The sequence below is a fragment of the Camellia sinensis genome, chromosome 5 (assembly GCF_055761805.1).
Source record: "Camellia sinensis isolate YWXY chromosome 5, ASM5576180v1, whole genome shotgun sequence".
Lineage (NCBI taxonomy): Eukaryota > Viridiplantae > Streptophyta > Magnoliopsida > Ericales > Theaceae > Camellia > Camellia sinensis.
This window is the reverse complement of record NC_138965.1, coordinates 186,860,724-186,870,898: the sequence shown is the minus strand read 5'-3', so window position 1 is coordinate 186,870,898 and position 10,175 is coordinate 186,860,724. Positions and strand designations below refer to the sequence as shown.

Here is a 10,175-nt window from a genome sequence, read left to right as displayed (position 1 = left end):
TTTAATTTTTTTTAAAAAAAAATTCTAAAAAAATCAAACCAAACATATTCTAAGAATTTTTTGACAATCCATTTCATGTGTTTTAAACTTATTTAATTATTTGTTATTTTTATGATATTTTCACCATCTAACACTACAACATACAAGAGTTTTAGAAACCAATTTTGTTGCAAAAGACATTTAAGGATTCTATCGCTGTGAGAATAGTCGCTAAAAGATCGTCTTAAAAAATAAGACTTTTAGCGATAAAATTTCGAAAATGTCAATAATAAATAGATTTTTAAAAATAAAATAATTTGGTTTCAAAATGATTTACTTTTTGAAACAAAAAAATTGACACCAAAAAGATAATAATTAATCATTAATATTCAATTTTCGTTGCAAAAAATATAAAACGACACTTTTCGTAACAAAAATATTTGTTCCCCCTAAAAATAATTTTGTCTATAAATTTCGGTCTCTAAAATCTTAATTTTTTTATAATGTGACAAGTGTTTTTCTATTTTAATTTTGTATTTCATAATTTATTTAAAAATGATAATTTAGCTAAATCTCAGGGGGAAATCTATAATTTAGCTCAATCTCATGAGAGAATCTGTAATTTAGTTAAACCTCAATGGGGTGTAGGTAATTTGTCCTTGTTTGTCAAAAGGGCATTTTAGTCAATTTATGATATCCGTTAACGACGTTAATTGCGATGGAGCTGAATGTAATTTTTGAAATCTCTGGAGAGAATCTATAATTTCATTAAACCTCAAGAGAAATGTAGATAATTTACCCGAAATATTACCATCTAGCATGCCACATCATATATGTCTAATTATGAGAAGTTTTGTGTGAATTTTAAACATTTTTCCTTTTAGCATGATCAAAAGCATTGCTTTAAGCTAGGGGTGGGCAACGGTTTATCCGAACCATTCAAACCGTCCAATCCGCCCAACCCGCATATAAATGGACGGTTTCGCAAATATAATGCGGGCGGATGCGGTTTGAAATATGACAAATTTATGGGTTGCGGGCGGGTTGCGGGTTTAAACCGCAACCCGCAAAAACCGCTCGCACTTTAATTATTATTATTATTATTATTATTATTATTATTATTATTATTATTATTTTTACTTTTTATATACCAACTTTGTAACTTTTACAGGAGCACCATTATATTATCTATGACACTATAGGATCCTTATTTTTAGGTATTTCTCAACTTTTTTAATGCCGTAGAATTATCAAGTCCTAAACTCGGTTTCTTATATGATTTTCATTGGTGATTCATCCATTTTTTTCCTAAAATTTTTTTCCTTCTAATGGTCTATGGAACTTATAGTTTGATTATTGATTACTGAACTGGCAATTCTAATTGAGTACAACTTTTAATGCATTGATATACATTTTTTTCATGGAAAAAATGCTAGTGTAGGGTCTCTTTGTTTTGAGTACTTTCATTTAATGCATTGATATTCAACTTTTATTTGTAAACTCATCAAAAAATTGTTATCATAAATATATAAAATGAATTTGATGCTTAAATTCGCTGGGAAAAAAAAACTCAAAAATTAATTTTTAAAGAAAAATAGTGTAAACCGCAAACCGCCCGCATATTTGCAAACCCTATCCGCACAAACCGCAAACCGCACTGCGGGCGGTTGCGGGTTGATTTTTTCCCAAACCGCATAAATGCGGGCGGGTCAAAACCGAACTGCAAACCGCACAAAACCGATCCGCGAACACCCCTACTTTAAGCTATAGTTACTTGGGAGATTTAAAAAAAAGATTAAAAAATATAATTAAAATAAAATATATACTTTATCTAATTTTACATATATATATATATGGCATTGGCTTCTGTCCAGTCCTTAATCGGACTGGACCGTGCTGTTGGACCCGTGGGGGCCCACTACGGGTCCCGTTTTGATAATCTGAACCGTTCAATGTGTAGAAATCATCGAGTACTATAAGTCTGTAAAAAATCACGTTAATCGGATATCGGTAGCTATGTGATCAAATTAGATTTTTGTCAACCGTTAATTTATTCACCGTACATTTTTTTTATACAAAACTGATTTGATCACATAGTTATCGATATCTGATTAGCGTGATTTTTTACAGGTTTATAGTACTCGACGAGTTCTACATAACGGTTTAAATTATCAAAATAAAATCTGTAATAAACCTCCACAGACCTAACAATACAATCCAATCCGATTAAGGACTGAACAGAAGCTAAACCCTATATATATATATTATTTTAAATTCTACTCAAATTTTCCAACATGGTGTCTTGTTCGTCGTTCTGAAGGTAAACACCTGTCACATCTTGAAAGTGACATGTACTGTGGTCGGTACAAGATTTTCATCATCATTGGAACATCAACGCTGGAACAAACAACTCAATAAAACCGGTTCAAAAAAACAACTCAATAAAACCAGTTCAAAAAAAAACAACTCAATAAAAAAAAAACTCAAATCCAGAAAAGAAAAGATAATAAATAAATAAAAAAAAAGAAAAGAAAAATTGTGTTAGAAAAATATTGTACCGTTTGGATTCAATGGGGGTGTTTGGGAAGAAAAAAAATAGCCTAGTTTAGGCTAAAAATCACAAAAAAGACAAAATAGGCTAAAATAGCTAATAAGACAAAATATCACATCAAACCCATAATCATTTCACTTTTTCTCTCACAAACATCACATCCAACCACAAAAAAATCCAATTATCTTCCCAAACATAAAAATTTTAGCCTACTAAAATAGTCAAAAACTAAAATAGCCTACTAAAATAGCCACTTCCCAAACGAGGCCAATATTTGTGAGGTGCAATTTACACTTTAAATGAATTTAAGGGCAAGTTATTCAATAGACTATTTTAGATAAAAAGTCGTTATAATTTTTTTTAGTTTTTAAATTTTTTTTACAAATTTTTCATAAAAAATTAGAAAGTCAATTAAAATAAGTAGTTTTCAAAATAATTGTATAATATTTTTCTTGGTCATATTTTTGGTATTCGAAACATTAATATTTAGGAAGATGGGTTTGCTTTTTTATTGCGCGTGTGTAGTTTTTTTTTTTTTTTTTTTTTTGAATTTACTAATTTTTGAATTTTTTTTTTACATTTTTAAATCCTACCTAACTAAATTGATTGAAAAGTAAATTTGTTTTTAACAATTTGAAAAAAGTAAAAAAAGGACCAACATTTATTGGGGGATTTATTTTCTTATATTTTTAGATATGTCAAGAAAAATTTTAAATGTACAAAATTTTAAAAACAAAAAAATTCTTATGCCAAACACCACGTCAATAGGAGTTAGTTCCTTAGACCATCTCCAACCCTGAATCAAACCTGGCATCAAATTTAAAATTTGGTGAAAAAAGTACTTTTTCATGCTCCAACAGTTTCACCAAAGTGGTATCAAATTGAGAATTCATCAAACAAATCATCAAAGTGAGAACAGTGTACACATTTCAGCAAAACACTGTGCGTGATCGTTGGAGGGAGGAACCGGTCAACCAACCGGTTGCCCGGCCGGTTGACCTCTGCGTCAAGGTTAGTGTGAACTGTCAAGTGGTTGGTTTGAACTGCTTGGTTTGAACCGTGGGCGTTGGGAGCAACCGGTCAACCGGCCGGTTGACCCATCGGTCGACCGGGTTGAGTAATTCGGCTATAGTTTTGAGGCTAGCAAAAACAGGCTTGAACTGGTTGGTTTCATGTTGTTTGAGCTGGTTTATTTTGACATAGTTTATTTTGTGGATTATGAATAATTTGAAGGGTGATATAAATTTAAATTTTCTTCAAAATATAAATAAAATTGTTACCTTTTACATACATATTTTGACAACTAGCCGTCACAATAATAAATTACCATTGGATGGACAGAGTATTTTGAAAATTTATCGACAATAATAAATTACCATTGGATGGACAGAGTATTTTGAAAATTTACCGTTAATGATGTGCTCTATAAAATAGATCTGATTTCTATATCAAGACAGAGTATTTCATTTTCAGAATAGCATTACGTTTATATGTTGTGAGTTTTGTTTCTTTTGTGTCATTACATATTTTTTTTCCTTGAAATTTTAATTACTAGTATCTGAATAAATTATCTGATTCTGAGTTTGAGCTTATAATGGAGGGAAAAAGAAATAGGAAAAAGAATTGGGAAGAAATTGAGGGAAACAAAAAAAAAATTTATTTGCCTGACTGGTCGGCCGGCCGGTCGACCAACCGGTCGCCCCTTCCCAGTTCACAAACAATGGGTTCAAACAGTTCAAAACGGTTAAAAAAAAAAATTATGCTTACCGGTCGACCAACCGGTTCACGCACGGGATTTGATGCGCCATTGGAGCCAATGATATCAAATTGAGAAAATGAGACATTTTTTACTCAAATTTGGTGAAAAAAGAAGTTCAGGATTGGAGATGCTCTTAGAGATCCTAACTACACCCAATTTAATGGTGACTCCTCACCTAATATATCAGTCGGGGTATGAATTACCCAAATAGGTGATATAACTGCCCGGTTAAGCTGTTCCAAAAAGCTTCTCCTCCCCCATTTAAAGAAAAAGTTGATTTTTGATTTAAAAAAGTTATAATCTGTATTATTAAACTGAACCAAACACACCAAAATAGTTCAAATTAAACTAAAAGCTGAAATAAATTAGAAATAAACTCTACCAAACGGACCTGATGTTACTTAAATAAAAACTCTTAAGTGAAGGATCAATAAATTTTAAAATGTAATTTTATGAATTATTTAGTCTTTTTTATTTTATTTTTATGAATCCAAAAGTTTCATTAAAGTGAAAATTATACAAAATGATAGTCACTTACATGTTTGGGTTTAATTTTTTAGAGATAAAAGTGAGTTTCTCTAAATGTAAAATTACACATTTAAGCAATCTGCACTATGGAGATTTTAGATTTTCCCTAATTTTATAACAAATTCTACATTACAAATAAAAACGTAACACTCTAATAACGTAACATTCTAACGTAACATACTAAAAATCTTTTATTGTACTTTTCCTAAACATAACAATGTAACACTCCAAACTTTTCTCAAACATAACACTCCGGTAAAATGCACTCTGATATAACACCCAAAGAAACTCCTTAGTGTATTTTTCTCAAACGTAACACTCTAATCAATGTAATCTAAAACGTAACACTCCAATGTAACATACATAAAAACACTAAAAAAATATTTTGCATACTTTTTCCAAATGTAATGCTCACAATTTGAAATTATGCATTTATCCAAAACTTACTGAGAAATTTTTGTACTATTTTTGGAATGGTTTGAAGAATCCCACACCATTTTGTAATGGTTTGAAGAATTCCACATCCATTTTTTGGAGTGTTCCATTGCAATATTACGTTTGAAAAAAATACACTAAAAATTTTTTTTGTGTGCTACATTAGAGTGTTACACAAAAGAATTTTTTTGAAATATTACATTGAAATGTTATATTTGGAAAAAGTATAATAATGAGTTTTTTAGAGTATTACATTGAAGTGTTACGTTGGAGTATTACAGATTAAAATTATACATTTGCTCAAAATTTATTAAGGAATTTTTGTACTTCTTTTTAAAATATTTGAAGAATCTCAGATCTTTTTAGAATGTTTGAAGAATCTCATATTTCAAATCATTTTTGTACTCCTTTTGAAATGTTTGAAAAATCTTACATTTCAAGTCATTCCAAATAAAAATTTATCCTAAATTTGATTCTCATAAATTATGTATCTTACTTTTCTAACACACGCAAAAGAAGAAGAAGAAAACATAATAGAAATAAAGGTATAAGCGTAAATTCAATATTCAAATAATATATTAAATCTATATTTCTAAAATCAATTGGACTAATTGGTTTATAAAAAAACTCTTGAGACTAATCGGATTACCATTTCTCAAGATAGGATTTATAGATAAATTTTTCTAAAAAAATTAATGTTACTTTTCAAATTTAATGATGGATGTGACATTAGCTAAGAAAATTTAAGACAACACTCCCTTTTTCTATTTATCAACTAATCATTTCACTTACACATCATTAAACCTAAAAAATAGACTTATATATCATTTTTCTATCTAAATATCTCAGCTATTACAAACTTATTACTTCGACATCTCAGCCCAAAATCATCTTTCATGACCTTACTCGAAACAGAAATACATCTCCACAGTTTGAATCAGTCACCAACCAAAAAAAAAAAAAAAAAAAAAAAGAAGAGAAGCTTGCACACGTTATAAACTCAAAATAAACAATTGTAGATCACATGGGGTTCCCATTGGAGGAAGAAATTCTCTTAAATGGGATGTGGCGTTTTGGATTTGGCTTAGTTTTGAGGTTTGACTCCTAATCGAAGGACGGCGCTTTTATTTTATTATACAGCTTCTCCCTACGTTCTAGCTTCGGTACCCAAATATGACACAACTGTTGATATTTTTTATACCAACGTTAACTATTGGAGTAAATTGAACAAATAAATAAATAAAATTTTTGGCTAATTAGTGATAAAGTTCATACTTATTGGTTATATGTTATTTAGTTCAATTTTCTTTTAGTGATAATAATACGCATTGAAAAGTTGTCAAAATATTGATCGAAAAAGTCATTTGCGATTGGCAACAGCAAGTGGTGGCAATGAGGTGGACATGTAAGTGAATAGATAGGTAACACGTGAACAGATAGATGATATTTAAACAAATAAACAAATAAATAAGCCTTTGCAATTTGGGTTTCAGTCATTTTTTAAAATTTTTATTAGTGCGGAGTTTGTAGACTGCTTCTCTGAACCAATAAAATTATTTTGTTTAAATTATGTGAATAAATATATGTTTTGTGATTAATTATATGTATTGAATATATTCAATTAACTCTCATTGTTATGTATTTTTTAAATCTAAATATAGTTAAATAATGATATGAAAATAAAAAAAAATTATACAAAATTTTTATACATAGTGATGTCGTTCAATGTAAATTATTCACTTTAAAACAAAGCACTCACAAAATTTATTTACCAAAATAGCATTATTACATCATTTTTAGTGATTTTTTTTGTGTGTGTATAAATTTTATATATGAATAGTATTTTCTAAATATAGTTTGAGACTTCTCATTGACATGAATTTGTTTTCTGCTAATCAGATTTCATGAAATTCAAAGAACATAATTACATCAAAATTGTATTTTTAATGCTTGAAAAAAGAATAAATTGACATGAAAACCCCATAAGGAGTAGTTATTTTACATTTTGTCTAATTTTCATTCCACTTGACATGTTTTTAACCGTTTCTCTCTCTTCTTTTTCCTCTTCTTTACGTTATTTTTTGTATAACATTCTTATTCTTATGTAATATTTACCTCATTACATAAAAATGTTATACTAATAGAATTTTCATAGTTATTTTATTTCAAAATGAAGCATTCAGAAATAAAATTTTATGAATAATATTGTATGAATAAGTTTTTTATCTATGAATACATTCTCTATGTTTTGATCTCTCTCTCTCCCTCTTCGTGCCTCCACTTTCATTGTAGATAAGTATACAATCAAAAATCTCCTAGTATGTTTGGAACACCACGTTTGTCTATTTACAGTTTGTCCATCATTTTTATTTTTATTTTTAGATTCATATGGATTCATTTAGCCTCTTGTTATTAATTCAACACACTATCAACGTAAAATTTTTAAAAAATAGAATAATTACTCTGAGAAATTCGCATTGTAAATAACATTTTCCAGGATTAAGGGTAAGCCTCAAAACTAGAACGGTACAAATTGTAGTAGAAAAGAAAACAAACAATAAAGCACTTGTTGAATAAATAACAAATTAATTTTTTTTTTTTTTTAAAAAAGAAAGAATAAGAATGAAGAGCTTGGGTTGTGTTTGTGTACAGAGACATCCTATCTATCTATTATCTTTGAAATTCATCTATATTTGCCATCAAAATAACCACGTAAATCTAAACTAGCCAAGATGAGCTTCATCTAACCTAACATGGCCTTGACCATTTCCACCAAATGAAACACAGCCACAGTCATCGAAGCCGGCACGGTGAACCCAACAAGAGCCACCATCCCCACAACCAAGCTCGGCCTAGTCTCCATCAACAATGTCTGCAAAACACCCATTGCTTCACATATATCCGAATCATACCTTGTTTCAGCATATTTCTTCTCCCATTCCATCCAATAACCACAATCACGTGGCGGTGTCGATGACTCGTAGTAGTCCCTCGTCTCTGCCATTTTCGCCTCGTGAATTCTCTTCCTTAACACAATCATGTTCTCGTCAACTATCCTCCCATTGTAGTCTCTACCATATCCGTATGCATCTTTTTTCGATGCGAAAACTGTCATGGATGCTCTTCTTCTTTGGCTAGAACTCGGTTTCTGTCGTAGAGAATTGCCGGAAAAGGGAGGTAAGGGGAGTTGTAGGGAACAAATGGAAGCTGTTTGCATTGTTTTGGAGAGAGAGAGAGAGAGAGAGAATTAGGGTTGATAATACTAATGATTAATGAGCTGTATGTAGCTTGTGAGGAGGGACATGGAGTTGGCTCTCTCTATATATAGATGGTTTGCATATTGCATGTATGAAAAAGTCTATCCACATAATTAAACTATCAACAATACTAGGTATACACAATTCATTTATAAAAATATATTAAAAAAATTATTATGTAATTCAGATTTATTTTATATGTAGACCGGTAAGACATGAATTAAATTTAGACCACACAATTAGTTTAGGTATTTTTATGAGCACATATCTTTTTTTGTTAAATTATTAGAAAATATAGAAGAGAAAATTTCGTCTGGCCCATAATTAAAATTCGGAGGCGTTGTTTGGGTGCGTGAGGCTAAATTGTTCATTTTGATCGACACTTTGTATATTTCATTAAAAAAAAATTAGGTCGATCCGATAATTTTAATTACTCAATTTATTACACTTGTCACAAAAAAAAAAAGAAAAAAAGAATGACAATTGTGTTTTAAAAATTAAATCATTCATTTTCTTGGTAACAAACATGATAAATTAAATCGATTACAATTATTAAATCGACTTAATTTTTTATATGAATAAAATAAATAAAATACTCAATCAAATAAATTATTTGAATCATCGAAACGAATCCAAACAATAACCTCCAACTTAAATTATGAGCAAGAGGGAATCTGTCTCCAAGAACATACTATATGTCAACATCACAAAATCTATATTTTAAATCAAAATACTAACGAAAATCAACGAATGACAGATACTTCTGATTAACTTCGTCATGATGTATGTGTATGTTCTTAATAATTTTATGTAATTAAAATATATTATAATATGATTTAGGGGAATATTGACATGTGATAAAAAAAAATAAACTTTTGCGGCACAAATAATTAGCTGTACATGACGAAGTCTGCATACGGACTCAAATGATAGAAATGAATATATTAGCAAAAACTCTTCAAGATGATCACAATCCCTTTTGTGAATAATTTCTTTGAATAAGTATTTCATATTGTTTTATATTAATTCTTTCATGCTAGTGTATTCATAAAAATAATTTATATTTATAACAATATTTATATTATATCATTTTTATATGTATTTTATGAACACATAATTTTTTTTTATTTTTTCCTACTACAAAGTAGAGCATTACATACATGAATTGGTGGTGGGAGATAGAAACCGAGTAAGAATTTGACACGTGCTGGTTTGGCGCGTTTTTCTGTAGTACGGGGGGAGTTGCAAAGAAGTTGCACTCCAGCTACTAGGAAGCTGACGCGTGGAAGGTGTGAATTTCATACAAGAAACTTCCCATCTATCTGCATTGGCCGGCTCTAAAAGTAAGGCAGCAAGCACTTCACAACATCTATACAGATTAATGCTTGGGAGCACTAAAAAAGGAGTACTAGGAGAGCATTAATGAGGTGGCTCTCCTTTTGATGTGATGGTTGTTTCTTGTGTTTTTTTTTTTCTTTTATTTTTTATATTTTCTAACTCATTAGAGCTATTAGTGATGAGATTTTTAGTGATCTCTATGTATAAAAAGTGTATTGTTTAATTTTTTGTTATTTTATTTTATTTTTTTCAGTCATGTCACTTTACTGGGTTTTATTTTTTAAAAAATACTTTTCAAGAAATTTTATTTTCATATTTTTTTATTTTT

General features: G+C 29.6%; 1 protein-coding gene across 1 annotated transcript; it reads right to left on the bottom strand.

Annotated features, from left to right (window-relative positions):
- Positions 1-7,995: 7,995 nt before the first annotated feature.
- On the bottom strand, positions 7,996-8,367 carry LOC114309887 (uncharacterized). The gene has a single exon (XM_028255764.2). It carries the CDS (start codon positions 8,365-8,367, stop codon positions 7,996-7,998), a length of 372 nt encoding a protein of 123 aa, XP_028111565.2.
- Between the last annotated feature and the right edge of the window lie 1,808 nt (positions 8,368-10,175).